General features: G+C 45.8%; 1 protein-coding gene across 2 annotated transcripts in view; it reads left to right on the plus strand.

Moving 5' to 3' along the window:
- MYO5C (myosin VC) overlaps positions 1 to 21,978 on the plus strand; it is a 94,788-nt gene that overhangs the window by 25,138 nt on the left and 47,672 nt on the right. For both annotated transcript variants that reach the window (XM_038750013.1, XM_038750015.1), the window contains exons 5-14: positions 1,821 to 1,977; positions 5,267 to 5,410; positions 6,617 to 6,698; positions 7,339 to 7,446; positions 14,163 to 14,269; positions 14,906 to 15,171; positions 16,839 to 16,920; positions 17,439 to 17,579; positions 18,847 to 18,972; positions 20,982 to 21,065. In XM_038750013.1, the coding sequence (XP_038605941.1) occupies positions 1,821 to 1,977; positions 5,267 to 5,410; positions 6,617 to 6,698; positions 7,339 to 7,446; positions 14,163 to 14,269; positions 14,906 to 15,171; positions 16,839 to 16,920; positions 17,439 to 17,579; positions 18,847 to 18,972; positions 20,982 to 21,065 (1,297 nt within the window). The remainder of the gene's footprint in view (positions 1 to 1,820; positions 1,978 to 5,266; positions 5,411 to 6,616; positions 6,699 to 7,338; positions 7,447 to 14,162; positions 14,270 to 14,905; positions 15,172 to 16,838; positions 16,921 to 17,438; positions 17,580 to 18,846; positions 18,973 to 20,981; positions 21,066 to 21,978) is intronic.

The raw sequence follows: 21,978 nt of genomic DNA on the forward strand, positions 1-21,978 counted from the left end.
TTGCCAACTTGTACTTCCCAAGCGCTTAGTACAGTGCTCTGCACACAGTAAGTGCTCAATAAATACGATTGAATGAATGAATGAACAGCAGCTCTGGTTAAATTCAAGTAAAATACAAAAAAAAACACTTTTTTCAGTAAAGCTCACTGTCATATCATTTGGGAATGCCAGTACTTTATTTTGGGGAAATTAAAGTAGGACCGTAATGCATTTATGCCCGCTGTGGGCAGGGATGGTCTTTGTTGCTGAATTGTCCTTCCCAAGTGCTTAGTACAGTGCTCTGCACACAGTAAGCGCTCAATAAATATGATTGAATGAATGAATGAACAGCAGCTCTGGTTAAATTCAAGTAAAATACAAAAAAACACTTTTTTCAGTAAAGCTCACTGTCATATCATTTGGGAATGCCAGTACTTTATTTTGGGGAAATTAAAGTAGGACTGTAATGCATTTATGCCCGCTGTGGGCAGGGATGGTCTTTGTTGCTGAATTGTCCTTCCCAAGTGCTTAGTACAGTGCTCTGCACACAGTAAGTGCTCAATAAATACCATTGAATGAAGGATTGAAAGGCCAGATCCTGAGGGGTCCAGGCTCTTCTGGAGGTGCATTGTGGGAATATCTTTTAGACTGTGAGCCCACTGTTGGGTAGGGACTGTCTCTTTATGTTGCCAACTTGTACTTCCCAAGAACTTAGTACGGTGCTCTGCACACAGTAAGCGCTCAATAAATACGATTGATTGATCGGGAAGCAGCATGGCTATGAGAAACAGTGTGGCTTAGTTGATACAGCACAGGCCTGGGAGTCGAAAGGACCTGGGTTCTAATCCCAGCTCCGCCACTTGTCCGTTGTGTGACCTTGGGCAAGTCACTCCACTTCTCTGGGCCTCAGTTCCCTAATCTGTAAAATGGGGATTAAGACGGCGAGCCCCATGTGGGACAGGAATTGTGTCCAGCTGATTAAATTGTATGTGCCCTGGTGATTAGAACAATCAATCAATCAAACAATCAATCAATCATATTGAGTGTTTACTGTGTGCAGAGCACTGTACTAAGCGCTTGGGAAGTACAAGTTGGCAACATATAGAGACAGTCCCTACCCAACAGTGGGCTCACAGTCTAGAAGGGGGAGACAGAGAACAAAACCAAACATATTAACAAAAGCAAATAAATAGAATAGATATGTACAAGTAAAATAAATAAATAAATAGAGTAATAAATATGTACAAACATATATACATATATACAGGTACTGTGGGGAAGGGAAGGAGGTAAGACGGAGAGGATGGAGAGGAGGGCGAGGGGGAGAGGAAGGAGGGGGCTCAGTCTGGGAAGGCCTCCTGGAGGAGGTGAGCTCTCAGTAGGGCCTTGAAGGGAGAAAGAGAGCTAGCTTGGCGGATGGGCAGAGGGAGGGTATTCCAGGACAGGGGGATGACGTGGGCTGGGGGTCGATGGCGGGACAGGCAAGAACGAGGCCCGGTGAGGAGATTAGTGGCAGAGGAGCGGAGGGTGCGGGGTGGGCTGTAGAAGGAGAGAAGGGAGGTGAGGTGAGGGGGCGAGGTGAACAGTGCTCGGCACATAGTAACCGCTTAACAAGTACTATTACCAATTGATCTCTCAAGCCACAGTAGCGCCATTTACCAAGTTATTGTTCCCCTGGAACCTGAAATTGCTCCCGCCCTTGAGAAACTCCTGGCTTCCTGCCCGGCCGGGCTGGCTCACCCGCTGACCAGCTGGATCCGGCTCTCAGGGTGCCAAGCCCTTGAAGCAGGTTTTCGACTCCAGCAAAAACACTGCCTGTATCCATGGTTCCTCGGTTTCAGAAACAACAAAAACCAGTCGATCATAGTCAGCGGAGAGTCCGGGGCGGGGAAGACCGTGTCGGCTCGCTACGCGATGAGGTACTTCGCTACGGTCAGTAAATCCAGCAGCAATGCCCACGTGGAAGATAAAGTCCTGGCATCCAACCCCATCACTGAGGTAAGTAAGGGAGGGGGCCGGGTTGGGGGTGAGGGTGGAGGTGAAGAGCGGGTGGGAGGGAGGAGTGGAGGTGGTGGTGGAAAATGGAGGCGGTGTGGAGGTCGGGGATGGAGGTACCTGAGAGTGGATTCATTCAATCGTATTTACTGAGCGCTTACTGTGTGCAGAGCACTGGACTAAGCGCTTGGGAAGTCCAAGTTGGCAACATAGAGAGACGGTCCCCACCCAACAGCGGGCTCACAGTCTAGAAGGGGGAGACAGAGAACAAAACAGAAGATATTAACAAAAGAAAATAAATAGAATAAATATGTACAAATAAAATAGAGTAATAAATACGTACAAACATATATGCATTCATTCATTTCATTCACTCATTCAATCGTATTTATTGAGCGCTTATTGTGTGCAGAGCACTGGACTAAGCGCTTGGGAAGTCCAAGTTGGCAACATAAAGAGACGGTCCCCACCCAACAGCGGGCTCACAGTCTAGAAGGGGGAGACAGAGAACAAAACAGAACATATTAACGAAAGAAAATAAATAGAATAAATATGTACAAATAAAATAGAGTAATAAATACGTACAAACATATATGCATTCATTCATTTCATTCACTCATTCAATCGTATTTATTGAGCGCTTATTGTGTGCAGAGCACTGGACTAAGCGCTTGGGAAGTCCAAGTTGGCAACATAAAGAGACGGTCCCCACCCAACAGCGGGCTCACAGTCTAGAAGGGGGAGACAGAGAACAAAACAGAACATATTAACAAAAGAAAATAAATAGAATAAATATGTACAAATAAAATAGAGTAATAAATACGTACAAACATATATGCATTCATTCATTTCATTCACTCATTCAATCGTATTTATTGAGCGCTTATTGTGTGCAGAGCACTGTAGTAAGCACTTGGGAAGTACAAGTTGGCAACATATAGAGAGGGTCCCTACCCAACAGCGGGCTCACAGTCTAGAAGGGGGAGACAGAGAACAAAACAGAACATATTAACGAAAGAAAATAAATAGAATAAATATGTACAAATAAAATAGAGTAATAAATACGTACAAATATATATGAATTCATTCATTTCATTCATTCATTCAATCGTATTTATTGAGCGCTTACTGTGTGCAGAGCACTGGACTAAGCGCTTGGGAAGTCCAAGTTGGCAACATAGAGAGACGGTCCCTCCCCAACAGCGGGTTCACAGTCTAGAAGGGGGAGACAGAGAACAAAACAAAACATATTAACAAAATAAAATAAATAGAATAAACATGTACAAATAAAATTAATAAATAGAGTAATAAATACGAACAAACATTTATACATTCGTTCATTTCATTCATTCATTCAATCATATTTATTGAGCACTTACTGTGTGCAGAGCACTGTACTAAGCGCTTGGGAAGTAGAAGTTGGCAACATATAGAGACGGTCCCTACCCAGCAGCGAGATCACAGTCTAGAAGGGGGAGACAGAGAACAAAACAAAACATAGTAACAAAATAAAATAAATAGAATAAACATGTACAAATAAAATAAATAGAGTAATAAATACATACAAACATATATACATTAATTCATTTCATTCATTCATTCAATCATATTTCATCATCATCATCATCAATCGTATTTATTGAGCGCTTACTGTGTGCAGAGCACTGTACTAAGTGCTTGGGAAGTACTAGTTGGCAACATATAGAGATGGTCCCTCCCCAACAGTGGGCTCACAGTCTAGAAGGGGGAGACAGAGAACAAAACAAAACATATTAACAAAAGAAAATAAATAGAATAAATATGTACAAATAAAATAGTAATAAATACGTACAAATATATATGAATTCATTCATTTCATTCTTTCATTCAATCGTATTTATTGAGCGCTTACTGTGTGCTGAGCACTGTACTAAGCACTTGGGAAGTAGAAGTTGGCAACACATAGAGACGGTCCCCACCCAAAAGCGGGCTCACAGTCTAGAAGCGGGAGGCAGAGAACAAAACAAAACATATTAACAAAAGAAAATAAATAGAATAAATATGTACAAATAAAATAGAGTAATAAATACGTACAAATATATATGAATTCATTCATTTCATTCTTTCATTCAATCGTATTTATTGAGCGCTTACTGTGTGCTGAGCACTGTACTAAGCACTTGGGAAGTACAAGTTGGCAACACATAGAGACGGTCCCCACCCAACAGCGGGCTCACAGTCTAGAAGGGGGAGGCAGAGAACAAAACAGAACATGGTAACAAAAGAAAATAAATAGAATAAATATGTACAAATACAACAAATAAATAGAGTAATAAATATGTACAAACATATATACATATATACAGGTGCTGTGGGGAGGGGAAGGAGATAAGGCGGGGGGGATGGGGATGCTGAGGTGAAGGGAAGGGTGGATTAGGGGTGAAGGGAAGGACAGATGTAGGGATGAAGGGGTAGGGGTGAGCGTAGGGTCCCTCTCTCTTGAAGAAGGTGCTGCCCACAAGGACAGCCTCATCAGTAAGGCAATTGTGAGGTGTTTTGGTTGTGAGTTAGCATTAACTCACAAGCCCGTGCTCTCGATAATTTCCTTCGTGGTAGCTGAACCATTTGTGGTTAGACCGGCAGGATAATGTCATTTGGGAAAAAAAAAAGGTCCTTGTTAAAAGTTGAAATATGACATTGGTCCTTTTTAATAACGGTTGAAAGGGAGCTCGGTTTGGAGTTTAGTTTGGAACCTGAGCCCCCCTTTTTCCTCTCCTTCTCCCCATCCCTGCCCCGCCCTACCTCCTTCCCCTCCCCTCAGCACCTGTATGTATGTTTGCACAGATTTATTACTCTATTTATTTCACTTGTACATATTTACTATTCTATTTATTTTGTTAATGATGTGCATCTAGCTTTACTTCTCTTTATTCTGATGACTTGACACCTGTCCATGTGTTTTGTTTTGTTGTCTGTCCCCCTCTTCTAGACTGTGAGCCTGTTGTTGGGCAGGGACCGTCTCTATATGTTTCCAATTTGTACTTCCCAAACGCTTACTACAGTGTTCTGCACACAGTAAGCGCTCAATAAATACGATTGAATGAATGAATCAATCAATCAAATGCATGAAATGACTTGTTTTGCGCCAAACCATCCTCCCTAGCCCCGTCTCAGCCCTAAAGCAGCCTGACTCAGGCTTGGGATGAAGCCCCCTAAGGGCCTTCAGATTGGAAAGGGGGGTCTCTCCTCGGCCCCCTTACCCCACCCCACCCCGACCGGAGCTGTGAGCTGAGCACACCCCCCCTGTTCTCAGGCCATTGGCAACGCCAAGACCACCCGCAACGACAACAGCAGCCGCTTTGGGAAATACACGGAGATCAGTTTTGATAAGAGGAGCCAGATCATCGGGGCCAACATGCGAACCTACCTGCTGGAGAAATCCAGAGTTGTCTTTCAAGTAAGGAATTCATTTCCTTTGAGGCATTTTTTTAGCCGGATGTCAGTCCCGTAGGCACCTGGGCTGAAAGGGGTTGTTTTTTGCCAGTTAGGGCCCCTTTGGATTCCTCCAAGACAAAGATTCCACCATCTTTCTTCTCCCTTCTGGAATCCTTCCACCTTGTGTACTGAGACAGTTGAGCGAGCAGCTGAGACCCCAGTGGAAATGCACCCTGAAGAAGGAATCTACGATCCTTTGGTCGTTTCCCAGGTCTTCCTATTCCTGCCCAACTGGGAAGTGACATCCCCCTGTTGGAATAAGGAAATCACTCCCGTAAGCGGGAACAGCAGGCAGGCTGTGAGGATAACTGAGCTGACATTTTACAGCTTGAAGTGAGCAGAAGCAGGTACCGAAACAACCCAGAGAAGACAGCATCTGCCTGGTGCTACGCGGACCACACTATCAAGCAATCATTCAATTTATTGAGTGTTCACTGGGTGCACAGTACCTCACTAAGCGCTTGGGAGAGGGCAATACAACAGACTTGTTCCTTGCCCACATCAAGCTTAGAGTCTAGAGAAGGAGACAGATATGAACATAAATTAAAAAAAATTCAATATGCTTTGATTATTAAATCATTTAATATGAATAAATGGTTTATGATATATCGCATATATGATTTATGGATAGGTACATTGCCTTAATAGTGTGTACACTATTGCGATAATCAATCAGTGGTATTTATTGAGCAGTTAGTGTGTGCAACGCACTGTATTAAGCGCTTGGGAGAGTACAATAGAAGAGTTGGTAGATACGTTCCTTGCCACAAGGAACTTATCGTCTTAGAGGACGTCACCTGCGTTCTCGCCTAGGGTTGCAGCCACCGTAACACCTATTATGCACTTAATTCTCCGTATTGGTCTCCATTTAAGCATTTGAAATGCGGCCACTCACAATAGGGGATGTTAAGGAGACAGGATTAAGGGAAAAGACCCACTGAAGGAATAAATTGCTCTCAAATGATGTGATTTTGTTTGCATTGGATGTGGCCACCCCCGTCTATCCCCCCACATCTATCCCCCCACCACCAACCTTCCCTCTTCCTACTGAACAGGGGCCCCGAGTTTCTCGCCGAAGTTTCAGGGCTCAATAGTTGGAAGCAAATATTGTTTTTCCATTTTCTCCACCTTCAGAATACTGATGTCATATTCCATTTTGCCCCTGCAGTCGGAGAATGAACGGAATTATCACATTTTCTATCAGCTTTGCGCTTCTGCGCGGCAGCCTGAATTCAAACATCTGAAACTAGGTATGTCGGGAGGGCCAAAGGAATAATCTGCCTTCCCCATTTTTGTGGTGGTCGTTTTGGGGTGTTTATTAATAATAATAATAATAATAATAATAATGGTAACAATCGTGGTATTTTTTAAATGCTTACTATGTGCCATTCACCGAACTAAGTGCTGGGGTAGATACAACATATGCAGGTCAGATTCAGGCCACATAGGGCTCACAGACTAAGAGGGAGGGAGAACAGGTATTTAATCTTCACTTTACAGTTGAGGAAACTGAGGCACAGAAAAGTTAAGTGACTTGCCCAAGGACACTCAGGAGGCAAGTTGCAGAGTCAGGATTAGAACCCAGGTGCCCATGCTCTTTCCAGTAGGCCCCGCTATTCTAGTGTTTGTGGAGACCTTCGTTTTATTAAACCGATTCTGTAGGCAGTGGCCAGAGACCAGGCGATGGTAAGCTAATGGAGGACCAGCCCCAGTAGGGCCTTTTTCAGCACGTCTTTCTCCCGGAAAGTGGGCTGAGCCCATGGCCCAGGGCTGGCATTGTTGGTTATTAAATGGCAGCGGGACTGGACACCCCTTTGGGTGGGTTCATTGGAGACCCTCTCCTCCCCGAGAGGTCCAGAAATCAATTGCGTTTCACATATTTTCTTCTAGCGAGTGCTGAGGAATTTCACTACACGAGAATGGGGGGCAGCACCGTCATCGAAGGCATCAGCGACAGGGCCGACATGCTGGAGACGCAGAGGACGTTCACGATGCTCGGTGGGTGAGATCTCTCTCTGCTGGGCAGCGGTCACTGCCCTCACCCCTCAGGTCCGGGCCTGCCTCCTCCCTCTCCCCCACAGCGGATCCTGGATCCCACCACCCACTCTGTGAGGAGAAATGGATCTTTCTGAGATTCCCTGGTCTCCTTCACCACTACAGATGGAGGCCCCAGGGAGGGCGTGAGCTAGTGGCGTCACCAGCTTCTGCTTCAGGGTTCACTGGACTGCAACTGCTCCGGGAATCTTTTCACGGTGGAATCTGAGGAGCTATTGCATGGCAAAGTGGAAAAGTGGGATTAGAACCCAGGACCTCTAACTCCGAGGCCTGGGCTAGTTCCATTAGGCTACGCTGCTTCTCACTGAAGCACAGAGCGAGAAGATGCCTCCTGGCAGAACTGAGTGCATTTTATGACTACTGTCTCCTCCATTATAGAGTATGCCCTCAATAATAATAATAACGATAATTGCGGGATTTGATAAGTACTTGCTATGTGCCAGGCACTGTTCTAAGTCCTGGGGTAGATACAAGATAATCAGGTTGAACACTAAGGATCACAGTCTTAATCCCCATTTTACAGGTGAGGAAAAGGAGGCACAGAGAAGTGAAGTGACTTGCCCAAGGTCACACAGCGAACAAGTGGCAGAGTCGGGGTTAGAGCACAGGTCCTTCTGACTCTTAGGCCTAGTCTCTATCCACTAGGCTACACATTGTGCTTACTACAGTGCCCTGCACTTGGCAGGCACTCAGTTCAGGGCTGTGCAGAGAAGTGCTCGGTACATTGCTCTCCGCACAAGTGCTCAGTACAGTGTTCAGCACATAATAGGCACTCAGTATAGTACTCCGTTCAGAGGTACTCAGCACTATGCTCTGCACATAGTAGGCTTTCAGTAAATACCTGCTAATGATAGACGTGGCTCCCAGGGGCTCTCCCTTCCCAACTGATTTTCCCAGGAAGTAATTTCTTCCTTCCCGCTCTTCCTTCTTCCCCTCCCGCTCAGTTTCACATGAGATCTTTCATCAGTTTGGACAGGGTTTGGTTAACCACCGGTATCCACTCTGGAATTTCCACTGTCCGGGGGGCAGATTCTGTACGTTTTGCTCTTTCGAGCTGTCAGAACGGTGACGTCACACAGTGTGATGTCTCTTTGTCCCGTGAGGTGGCTGATTGTCATCATCGGAGGCTGTGGGAGCCCCTGGAGTGATCTGGATTCAGTGGCACCTGGTTAAATCTCCTCTCTTTACCTTCCTGCTTCTGCATCTGTCCAAGGGGCTTTAATCGGCCAGCTAATTGGAAGCCCCGCTCTGAGCCGCCCAGTTACAAATCCGCCGTTCTTTGTAGCTTCTCTGTGTATTCCTCCAGCTGGTCGCTTCAGCCCCTCGCCTGCTTGCTCACTATTGTCACAGCCCTTTGTCTCTCCCCAGGGAGGGATGCGCTGAAAGAAGGGGCCAGCAGTGGCTTGAAATTGGGCTTGGCATTTCTTGAAGCGGGGAGGGGACTCTAGCCCGAAAACCTTCCAGAAACGGTGCTTCTCTCGCCAGAGGCTCTGTGGACCTGGGAAATGACAAATTCTCTCACTCCCCTGAGAAAACATCAATCAATCAATCCATCAATCACACTTATTGAGTGCTTACTGTGTGCAGAGCAAGAGTTGGAAGACATGTTTCTAACCCAACAAAGACCTTACGGTGTAGAGGTCTCTTGCTTCTTCTCTTCACATGACCGTGCCATTATCGTTTAGCATTTGTGAGGAGCACAGCTTTTCCACAGGGCAGAGGCCCTGTTTTGGACCCCTGTTGCTCAGATCTGGAGGGCTGGAAAGACATTGACAGGCGCAGAGTGGTTAGGTGCCAGGCTCAGGGACACACAGCCTGCTAATATCAGGGTCAAGATTAGAGTTTCCCATGTGTTGTTTAGTCACCTGCCTCTGACTCCTTGCCCATATCCTCCCTCCTCCCCTACCTATCTGACAGGCCAGCACTCTCTCCAACTTCAAAGCCCTACTAAAATCATATATCTCCTCCAGGAAACATTCCTGGACTAAGCCATCATCCCCCCCCCCCCCCCATTTCACCTCCCTACTGCCAATTCCAAGCACTTAGATCCACCCCCTAAGGACTTAGGCACATCACAAGTACATACCATAATTATTATTAGCTTTAAGGCACTCCATCAACTCTCCTCCACCTTACCTATCCACTTCTTCCTCTATCACACCCCAGCTCACTCTCTATTCCTCCCAAACTCACCTTCTCACCACACCTTGTTCCCTACTCACCTCCCTCCTATCCCTGATTGGAACCCCCCACCCCACCATTCCTCAAATCCACCAGCTCACACCCCAAATTTCAAACTCCTTCTGAAATCCTACCTCTTTCAGTAGGTTTTTTCCTGATTAGTTTTTCTTCTCCCCTGGTCACGTTCTCTCCGCTATCATTAATTAATTTAATTGTGGTATTTCTAAGTGCTGGGGTAGATACAAGTTAGTTAGGTAGGTTACAGCCTCTTTGCTACATGGGGATCACAGTCTAGGTCTCAGCACTTTTGCAGTTATAATGACTCGTTGAGCTTTTATATAGATTATTTCACAAACCATTTCTTCCCCCGATTTGTAAATTATCTTATGTCTTTCTCCCGGGGGAGATACAAGTTAGTCAGTTAGGTCACAGCCTCTTTGCTACATGGGGATCACAGTCTAGGTCTCAGCACTTTTGCAGTTATAATGACTTGTTGCGCTTTTATATAGATTATATATATATAGATTATTTTACAAACCATTTCTTCCCCCAATTTGTAAATTATCTCAGGTCTTTCTCTCCCACTAAATCTGAGCCGAGATCATGTCTTTTTTATTGTACTGTCCCAAGTGCTTAGTACAATGTCCTGCACACAATAGGTGCCACATAAATACTGTCAATTGATCGATTGATTGGGTACAGTCAATGTACCTCCTGGGTGCAAGGAGGTAAGCCCTTCAGAAAAAACAGAGTGAAAGATGTGTTTCCTCCCCACAAGGAGCTTACTATGCTCTAATGTGGGAGGCCTACATTAAAATATTAACACATTTGAGGATGGGCTAAAAGGGGGTGTGTTAGGGGGCTGCTGGGTTGATATGACTCAGAAAATGGGAATTGGCTGAGGACGGGTTTGTGGATTGGGTGGGATTTTAGGACGGCTTTAGCAGAATGCACCAAGCCATGCCACACCATGGGAAGAAAAAGCGAAGGTTATCTGGTCCTGGGACAACTGGGTGACATCCCACCCTGGTGATATCTTTCTTGACAAAAGCACCAGCCTCCATTTCGGCAGCGTACGGAAGCTAGGCTGAGAGAGCCCAAGCTACCGATGCCTGGCTCAGGATTGCTGGAGTGATCCGGGCCTGTTCTAGCAGTAGAAGGCGAGTTGTTCTTGGGCTCCAGTGTGACAATGCTGACAGTCAGGTTGGATCCACCGTGGAGGGTGTCACACTGAAAACCTCTTGCACGCTGCCACACAGTTACCGTGTCAATACAGAGTCCGGGAAAATCCCTTTTCCAGCGCTTGGCCATTTGAGGTGAGCAGTGGTGAAGAGGGGAATCAGTCAAGAATATCATATTGAGAGCCTGCAGTGTGCAGAGCACTGTATTAAGCACTTGAGAGACTACATTAGAATTGGTAGACAGGATCCCTGCCCTCAAGAAGCTTGCAACCTAATGGGGGACCCAGAGAATAAATTAAATTTCAGGTGGGAGGAAGTAATCAAGATACGTACCTAAGTGCTCCCAGGGAGTTTGAGTCCCCAAGTGTTCAGGTGATGCAGAGGTGCTGAAGTTGCTGTTGTGGGGGATGCAGGGTTGTGGGGATGAGAGATTAATCAGGACAGACCACCTTGAGGTGGTCTGATTTCGGGAGGGAACAGTGCATCTTATCAGCAGGATAGGCACTGAAGATGATGATGGTTTGCATTGGGTCACCACACTCTGGGTGACAACTGGTAGGGCAGACAGATGCAGCCTGTGATGATGGACCAGAAAATCCTTGAGATGTCAACAAGAGCAGACGCCACCGTGCCCTCACCTGCCCTTATAAGAGTTTGTTGAGAATGATTTTTAGAGTGACTTCGTAAGGGGTCCCCGCCCCTCGGGCCGCCCCTGGGAAGTTGGCCTGGCAAAGCTTCTTGTTGCCAACTGGTGGGTGGGAGCAGTCTCTTGAGTCCTATTCTTTCAGCCCAGGGAGTGAGCAGCATCTCCTGACAATCATAGTATTCACACTGGCCTGGCGGCCTGAGAATTGTATTTTCTTTGATGGTCCAATGTGACTGACCTTCTCAGAAGTCTCTGGGGCCCTGAACAGTCTGATGGGCAGGGAAAGTGTCTACCAACTCTGTTATGGTGTACTCTCTTAATACAGTGCTCTGCACAAAGTAAGCGCTCAATGAATATGGTTGATAGATGGATTTACAGCAACAGTCCCGCCTCTGGGCAGTTTTTGATATTTGATATTCAGCACCCGGGAGACAAAGGTCTTTGACCTTCACTTTCCTAGAAACTGAACGCAGCCTCTACTTCCTCCTCCTCCAACTCTCTACTTGACTCCCTGCAGTCTGGCTTCCACTCCACTGAAACTGCCCTTTCCAAAGTCACCAATGACTTCCTCGGGGCCAGATCCCCTGGCCCACGTCCTACCTCTAGCCTGGAATGCCCTCCCTCCTCTCATCTGCCAAACTAGCACACTTTCCCCCTTCAAAGCCCTACTGAAAGCTCACCTCCTCCAAGAGGCCTTCCAGACTGAGCGCCCCTTTTCCTATGCTCCTTCTCCCCTCCCCATCACGCCGACTCCCTCCCTCTGTTCTACCCCCTTCACCATCCCACAGCACTTACGTGTATATGTACATAGTTACTGTTCTATTTATTTTATTAATGATGAGTGTAGATCTATAATTCTATTTATTTATATTGATGAAATTGATGCCTGTCGACTTGCTTTGTTTTGTTGTCTGTGTCCCCACTTCTAGACTGTGAGCCCTAAGGTAGGGATTGTCTCTTTGTTGTCGAATTGTACTTTCCAAGGCTTAGTACAGTGCTCTGCACACAGTAAGCGCTCAATAAATATGATTGAATGAATGAATGAGCTCTACTTCCCAATCCTCCTAGACTTCTCAGCTGCCTTTGACTCTACAGACCTGTCCCTTCTCCTGGAAACGTTGTCTAACCTTGGCTTTATCGATACTGTCATCTCCTGGTTCTCCTAGTTTTGTGGCCTCCCATTCTCAGTCTCTTTCACCACCTCCCACCTCCTAACAGCGGGGTTCCCTCAAGACTAAATTTTGGGTCCGTATTTATTCTCCATTTTGGCCTAGTGGCTAGAGCACAGGCCTGAGAGTCAGAAGGTCATGGGTCTAATCCCAGCTCTGCCACTTGTCTGCTGTTTGACCTTGGGCAAGTCACTTCACTTCTCTGTGCTTCAGTACGTCATCTGTAAAATGGGGTTTGAGACTGTGAACACCACGTGGGGCAGGGACTGTGTCCAACCCAATTTGCTTGTATCCACCCCAGCTCTCAGTACGGTGCCTCACACAAAGTAAGCACTTAACAAATGCCACAGTTATTATTATTATAATTCTCACTCCCGTGAGAATTCGACACCCACAGCTTCAGTTACCATCTGTAGGCAGTTAATTCCCAAATCTACCTATCCAGTCCCAACTTCTCTCCTTCTCTGCAGTCTCGTGTTGCCTCCTGCCTTCAGGACATCTTTACATGGATGTCCAGCTGACACCTCAAACTAAATATATCCAAACAGACAGAACTTCTCATCTTCCCATCCTTAACCTGTCCTACCGACTTTTCCTCACTGTTTAAAACACCACCATCCTACCTGTTTCACAAGCCCACACAACCTTGGCATTATCCTTGACTCATATCACTCCTTCAACCTGCATATTCATCTTCACAATATCTCTAGAATCCACCCTTCAACTCCATCCTGTTACTATGCCGATCCAAGCACTCGTCTTATCTCTCGATTCCTCGCTGACCTCCCTGCTTCCATCTTCTCCCCTCTCCAGTCCGTATTTTACTCTGCTGCCCAGATCAGTTTTCTTAAAAATAATTCTACACACGTCATCTCGTTCCTCAAAAACCTGCAGTGGTTGCCCATCCATGCCCTCATCAAACAGAAACTCCTCACCATTGACTTGAAGGCACTCGATCAGATCTCTCCTTCCTACCTTTCCTCGCTTCTCTCTCTCTTTAACCCAGCCCGCAAACTTCTCTCCCCTATTGCCATCATACTTTGATCTCTGTCACTGTCAATCCCTTGCTCATCCCCTCCCTCCTGTCTGGAACTCCCTCCACCTTCATTTCCAACAGACCACTGCTCTCCCTATCTTCAAAGTCCTACTAAAATCTCATCTCCTCCAGGAACCCTTCCCCGACTAGCCTCTCATCCTCCCACTCTGTTTTCCACCCCTTCTGGGTCACCTACGCCCTTGGGTCTATAGCTTCTAAGCACTTTGATACTTACCCCAGCCCCACAGAACTAATGTACGTATCCACATAATCTCCCATTTCCCCTACCTGTATCTGACTTTAATGTCTATCTCTCCTGTGAACTCTTTGTGGGTAGGAATCATATCTACCAATTCTCCTAGACTCTTAGTGCAATGGTCTATGTACAGTAAGAGCTCAATCAATACCATTGATTTATTTCTGATCGGGGGCTCCCTTTCCATCAGGTCTGAAGGAGGATTTTCAGAGGGATGTGTTCCAGATCCTGGCGGCCATCCTGCATCTGGGCAATGTGCAGATCACGGCTGTGGGAGACGAGAGATCCTCCGTACCGGTAACGAAGCATCTCCCCGCCCCTGCCTCCCGGGGCAGCTTTGGTCTCTCCTGCACTCTGTTTTGGGCCTCGCCAGTTACCACAGGGGACCCCGAGTCTCCATAAAGCAGAAGAAAACCGAGTCTTTTTTAGAGACTGGTTTAGCAGGAAGGATAAGAGCTTTTCTTCCCCATTCCCTGTCAGTGCCTCCTCCCGCTTAGAACAGTACAGGAGCTGTAGCATGCTGTTGTTTGGGGCCTGAAGGTATTGTTTTAAAGCTCACACTCAGGGATTATTCCAGTTCCTTCCCAAGCCTAAAGAGTTCCCACAGGTGTGAACTCCAAGGGGACGATGCTCCTACGGCTCTTGGAGCTGAATTTGGGCCTTGCTTATCCCAGTCCTCACACAGGCCCAGGTCCCCTCCCTATCCGCAGACCCCATACAATCCCGGCCCCTTTTGGACTCCACATGCCAAATAAAAAGTTAGGCCCGGTTATCCCCATTCTGGGATATTTGGCCTCTGAGGCCAATCTCACTCCCGTTCTTATCTCCACCCACCCATTTCCCCCAAGCATTTTCCCTTCCTCTCCCCCCCCCGCACCGGCCCTCTGCCCCCTCTCCGGCCACGCTCACCACTCTCTTGTTCCCTCTCGGCAGGACGATGACCATCATCTGGGCGTCTTCTGTGAGCTCCTAGATGTTGACTGCAGCAAGGTGGCCAAGTGGCTGTGTCGCCGAAAGATCATCACCACCTCCGAGACGGTCATCAAGCCCATGACCCAGGGTCAGGCCCTCAACGCCAGGGACGCGTTGGCCAAAAAGCTCTATTCTCACCTGTTTGACCTCATTGTGGAAACAATTAACAAAGCTTTGCAGTTCTCAGGCAAGCAGCACACTTTTATTGGTGTTTTGGACATTTATGGGTAAGACACTCTCTAATGTCCCCGCCTTTTCTAGCAAACTTTGGATTTCTAGATCAGCACCCCAATTCCCACTTCTCCCAATCTCGTGAGGCAGGGAGGGGTAGCAGCCTTTCAAACAGAAGCCCATGCCTGCCCCAATCAGGTCCTGACTGCTGGCTTTCTCCAGAACAGAATGTCTACAAAATTTGCCCAGGGGAAGATCCAACGAGGATCAGGATAGGTCTCAGGATGGGTCCCCGTTTCTCCATCTGGGAGAGACACAATGGATGAATGAAGAGAATTCTCCACAAAGGACAGTTTCAGGCCTTTCATTCCACCCAACCCCAAAGACTGAACCTCCAGAAGCTCCTCACTTACAAAGTCTCAGCCCCACACTTTTTTTAATGGTATTTGTTGAGCGCTTACTATGTGCCAGGCACTGTTCTAAGCACTGGAGTAGATAGAAGATAATCAGGTTGGACATAGACCCTGTTCCACGTGGGCTTCCCAATCTTAATCCCCATTTTACTGATGAGGTAACTGAGGCACAAAGAAGTTAAATGATTTACCAAAGTCTCACAGCAGACAAGTGGTAGAGCCAGAATTAGAACCCAGGTCCTTCTTATTCCCAGGCCCATGTTCTATCTACTAGGCCACGCTGCTTCTCGAGTAACGACATGTCATTACTTCAGGGAGAAATTCAAGGCCTTCCCCTAAACTGGGGCCTGGGGCCTTTTCTTTACATTGGGCCTATTTTAAATCATTCCGAAAGCGTTGTCAACTGCCAAGGAGTCCCAAGATTGACTCTGAGAATGGAACTCCAATCTGTGGTTCTGGAGTGTTCGATAAACATATTCTCCCATTCCTGCTTTCGTGTCTTCAACTCACAGAGGGTGTAATTTACATCACTCACCTTCTGGCAGGTTTTAAAAAAAAAGGAGTTGAAGATTGACTTGTTGCTGGGGGAAATTGCTGGGAAGCGTGTGACTTTGAGACAAAGTGGGAATAGATGTAAAAGTGAGAATTCATTTTCCAAACGGTTAGGAATAAGATGGAACAGTCAGTCGCGTGCTTATGGGAGGTAATTCACATGCCTCTTCCCCAAGGTATGGGCCAGGAGGAGCAGGAGATTACAGTTGGTCACATGTCGGTGGTTGGGAATATGCAACCCCCCTCCCAGAGGTTTAGTGCAGAGGCGTCGACTGGGGGATTGGAAGAGATGGAATGGGAGGATACTGTTGGTCAGTGGATAATGCACATAAACTCCCACCCACCCACAATTCCTCCCCAAGACATGGTACAGAAGAGCGGCCTGGGGAGAGTCGGGGAGGGGGATTGGGAGGGTGCGATTAGGTAAAGCCGATAATATGCCCAACCCTGCATATCTCCTCATGGAAATATGAGGGGGATACGATGTGTGAGGTGAGTGTGAGAGAGAAGGAACTGGAAGAAGCCTTGGAAGAGAAAGGAGAGCTACCTTCCTTTTTGACACCTAGAGCCCATCATGCAGTTTATCCCCAAAGTGTTTAACCCATCCAAAACCAAAGCCTCAGGCAGGGTCCTAGGCTAATAGCATCGAAGCGTACAGAAACATCTCTCAAATGTTTGTAGATTCAACTGTTCATTTAAGGATAATCAACATATGCGTCTTCCCCCAACTTTTTCTCATTATTTAACTTATATTTCAGCTTTGAAACTTTTGACTTGAACAGCTTTGAACAGTTTTGCATCAATTATGCTAATGAAAAACTGCAACAGCAGTTTAATCTGGTAGGTAACAGTTCTCTCACTTTCAGCACCAGAACTTGTAACCCATTTTATAAGTGTAGGCAAGATATTTTTCGCCCGATTTTTTTAGTTTGTTTTGCCAAAGGCATTTGCGATTCATTTTACCCTTGCTTTGTGTACATGCAGGCATTTTCCTTTCATGACATAGAGTGCTGAGAGGCTCTATAGTGCAGTGAAAAGAACGTGAGATGAGGGGTCAGGGTACTTATCCCTGCTTTGCCACTTTATCTGCTGTGTGGCCTAGGGCAAGTCACTTGATCTCTCTGTTTCCCCGGTCTCCCCTTCTGTAAAACGGGGATAAAATATCTGCCCTCCCTCCCTCTTATATTGTGATTGTACCCTGATCTGATTATCGTATATTTACCCCAGGACTCAGCTCAGTGCTTGGCACCTAATAAGGGCTTAATAAATACCATTATTATCACCTTTGTTATTGTTGTTATTTCTTATTTAACTTTAGAATCTTGTTTTTCTTTTCCTGTCACCCACTGGATGCCCAGCATGTTTTTAAACTTGACCAAGAAGAGTATATGAAAGAAAACATCCCTTGGACTCTCATAGATTTTTATGACAACCAGCCCGTTATTGACCTGATCGAAGCTAAAATGGGCATTTTGGAGCTGCTGGATGAAGAGTGCATGGTACGGTGCTCCTGGATTCTTCCATTGCCTTTCCTTCCTGGCAGACTGAAAGTGTTTCCTCTGACTCCATTTCCAGGACAGGGATGTTTGGGCCCCTCTCTCTGCCCTGCCCATTGAAAATTAAAATGGTCCCCCAGTGGGCTTCGTAATTCCTTCCGCTGAGCCCCCGGACATCACCGAAGGAAAAGGAAAAGATTTTCTGAGGGACGCCGGAGGTGAAACCACTGGTTTGGTGATTCTTTTATCTCCCTGAAAGGATCCTGTAATTAGTCAATCAATCAATCAATCGGTGGTATTTTTTGAGGTACTTAATGTGGGCAGATACTGTACTGAGTACTTGGGAGAGTATAATACCACAGAGTTATATGATAGAGTTATGCTATTGAGTTGTATTATTGAGCAGTGTGACCTAGTGGAAAAAGACCAGGCCTCGGAGTCAGAGGAACTGGTTTCTAATGCCGATTTTCTGTGCCTCGGTTACCTCATCTGGAAAATGGGGATTAAGACTTTGAGTCCCAGGTGGGACATGGGCTGTTTGCAACCTGATTATCTTGTATCTACCTCACTGCTTCGGAGAAACAATGTGTCTCAGTGAAAAGAGCACGGGCTTGGGAGTCAGAGGTCATGGATTCGAATCCCCGCTCAGCCACATGTCTGCTGTGTGACCTTGGGCAAGCCACTTAACTTCTCTGTGCCTCAGTTACCTCATCTGTAAAATGGGGATGAAGACTGTGAGCCCCACGTGGGACAACCTGATCACCTTGTATCCTCCCCAGTGCTTAGAACAGTGCTTTGCACATAGTAAGCGCTTAACAAATACCAACATTATTATTATTATTACAGTGCCTGGCATATAGTAAGCACTTAACAAACGCAATGAAAAAAATGAAGTTGGTAAACATGATCCTTATTCACAGGGAGCTTACAGACATTGAAATAAATTACAGATGGGGCTGAGCGTGGGATGAATATCAAGCACTTAGGTGGTATAGACTCAAGTGTATAAGCAATGCAGATGGAAGGGTGAGTTTTGGAAGGGCGAGTATTGGAAAGGAGGGCCTAGTCAGGGAAGGCCTCTTGGAGGAGATGTAATCCCACGTTTCACATGATTAGAATTCACACGCTCTAGAATCACAGATCTAGCAGAACACAAGCATGCGCGCAGACGACTAGCACTCCGTGATAGTTAATCTTTCTTGCCCTCAATTAATATTTCAATGACATTTCATTAAACTGGCGTTAGTTTTGTTTCCTTTTTTTTTTTTAGTTACCTCAGGGAACAGATGAAAATTGGCTCCAAAAGCTGTACAATCAGTTTGTCAACAAGAACCCTCTGTTTGAAAAACCTCGAATGTCTAACACATCCTTCTGCATCCAGCACTTCGCTGATAAGGTATAATGCAGTCCTGGTTCAAAGTAGTCAGTATTTTTCGGCAGGCAAGTAGTAGTATCGCGATCTCGTCTATCTCATCACCAGTGTCTCACCCGCATCCTGCCACTGGCCTGGAACGCACTCCCTCTTCACATCTGAAAGACAATTACTCTCCCCACCTTCAATGCCTAATCAAAGACACATCTCCACGAAGAGGCCTTCCCTAATTAATCCCTCATTTCCACTTCTCCCACTCCCTTCTGTGTTCCCCTTGCACTTTGATTTACTCCTGTTTTTCACCCCTCCCTCAGTCCCACAGCACTAATATACATATGTATAATTTATTTATTTATATTAATGTGTGTCTCCCCCTCTAGACTGTAAGCTCGCTGTGGTCAGGGAATGTGTCTACCAACTCTGTTATATTGTACTCTCCCAAGTGCTTAATACAGTGGTCTGCACACTGTACGTGTTCAATAAATTTGATTGATTGATAGTAATACTACTTATTAAATGCTTACTTTAGAGCACTGTACGACATGCTGGGAGAGAATACAGATGTGGAATCAGAAATTGTCCCTGCCTTCAGGGAGCTCATAATCTAAGTCATGTCTTCCAAGCCACTTCTAGTTTGATTGTTCTCCGCTCCTGGAAAACCCAGACCCCTGCCTTGAGTCTTGAAGATGCAGGATAAGTCTAAAAATAATCAATAATGTTATATTAAATTATACCGGTGGTCCAAGCAGGCAACTCTTTAATGCCTGGATCAATGGATTTCATTTCTATCAATCAATCCATCAATCAATCATATTTATTGAGCACTTACTGTATGCAGAGCACTGTACTAAGTGCTTGGGAGAATACATTATAACAGAGTTGATAGACACGTTCCCTGCCCACAACGAGCTTTTAGTCTAGAGGGGGAGACAGACATTAATATAAATAAATACATTATGGATATGTACATATGCACTGTGGGACTGAGGGAAGGGTGAATAAAGGAGGAAATTTTATGTGCAAGGGTGATACAGAATGAAGTGGAAGAGGAAATGAGGGCTTAGTTGGGGAAGGCCTCTTGGAGGAAACGCGCTTTTAATAGTATGTTCCCATGTGTCTGGAAGCGCTCTCTGTCCTTGTAGTAGGTGATCAGACAGGGCTGGTCTCCAGGGGAATTTTGGAGGAACTTTGTGATGGTTGCTCTCCTTGACATCCATCTTCATTAGAGAAGCAGCGTGGCTTAGTGGAAAGAGCACGGGCTGGAGAGTCAGAGTTTGTGGGTTCTAATCCCAGCTCCACCACTTATCAGCTGTGTAACTTTGGGCAAGTCACTTAACTTCTCTGTGCCTCAGTCACCACATCTGTAAAATGGGGATTAAGACTGTGAGCCCCACGTGGGACAACCTGATTACCTTGTATCTACCCCTTTGCTTAGAATAGTGCTTGGCACATAGTAAGCGCTTAACAAATACCATTATTATTATTATTATTATCAGAGTGCACCTGCTAATGGGCCATAACTCACTTCTAATATATCTAACAATCCCTTGAATTGCCCATTGTGGACTTAATCACCCAAGGATTTCTCCAAACCCTCTTCATCCTTTGGTGCAAACTTTGTCCTCGGGGGAGCAGCTAGAAAAGCCATCAGACTGATTTTTCTATCATTCAATCAGCAGTACTTACTGGGCGTCTATAATGTGCAGAGCACTGAACGAAACTCTTAGGAGAATATAATAGAATTAGTATACATGATTCTGGCCTTCAAGGAGCTACCTATCAGCTGGGAGACAGGCTTTAAAATAAATTGCAGCTAGGAGGAAGAAATAGAGTATGAAAATACGGTCTTTAGTGCTGAGGGGGTTGTATTTAAGTACTTAAGTCATGCAGAAATACTGATACAGCAGTTGCAGGGTTATAAGCTGGGAAGGTTAAAAATCAATCAGGGAAGACTTTCTTTTATGGTATGAAGGGCTTCCAGCCTCGCAATGCCTAAAGTTAATTCTAATTATTGAATTTGGTCCTGTGCATAGGTGGAATATGAATGCGAAGGGTTCCTAGAGAAGAACAGAGATACTGTGTATGAAGTCCTCATTGACATTTTGAGAAAGAGCAAGGTTGGTGAATTCCTCCAAACTACTTGCTTTATCCACTGGGCACAGCGTGTGGATAGAGCAGAGTGGCGGCTAAAGCGGGGAAACTTCTTAATTAGGGGCTTTTCAAAATTGGACTTAAAGGGGAACAGCAAGGGGCTTTTTTTCTTCCTCTCAAGCATAGTTTTCCCCTTAATTTGGAACCTCTCAAATTTTCCTATTTCCTACTTAGACTATGAGCCCCATTTAGTACAGGGACCATGTCCAACCTGATTAACTTCTATCTACCCCGGTGTTTAGAACAGTGCTTGATACATGGTAAGCACGTAGCTATTATTATTATTACTAAGAATGATAAGAAGAAGGATTTGGACACCTGACTGGTTTTCCCTCAGAAAAGAAGGCACAGACATCTTTCCAGGCTTCTCCCTCTTCTCTTTCACCCACCTGCTTCGACTTTGAAATGTGAGGAAGGATAATGTGGCTCAGATCCCACTATTTCCCTTGTAGACAGTGCCCGCAGTAGACACTTGTTCTGACAATAATCTTAGCTGGTGATAATGAAATCACAGGCAGGAAAACAAATTCTACCTAGGGAATCTAGTTTTGTGGACCTAAAATCACTCATGAGTCGCTGCTTCCTGACCTTACTAGCAATGATGACTCTGTGACAGTGTGGAGTCTAACAGGCCCCCAGATGGGGGGCCAGTGAAGACTGGGTAAATCACTTAACCCCTCTGTGCCTCATCTGTAAAATGGGGATGAAACACCTATTCTCCCTCTCTGTTGGACTGTCAACCCCACGAGGGGCATAGACGATGTCAATCTGCTTACATTTTTTCTACCCCAGTGCTTAGTACAGTGCTTAGCATGCCCAACAAATAGCACAATTATTATTATTATTAGTCAGAGAATAGAGTCCAGAAATAATACTCCT

This window comes from Tachyglossus aculeatus, chromosome 8, assembly GCF_015852505.1.
Source record: "Tachyglossus aculeatus isolate mTacAcu1 chromosome 8, mTacAcu1.pri, whole genome shotgun sequence".
In the NCBI taxonomy this organism is placed as follows: Eukaryota; Metazoa; Chordata; class Mammalia; order Monotremata; family Tachyglossidae; genus Tachyglossus; species Tachyglossus aculeatus.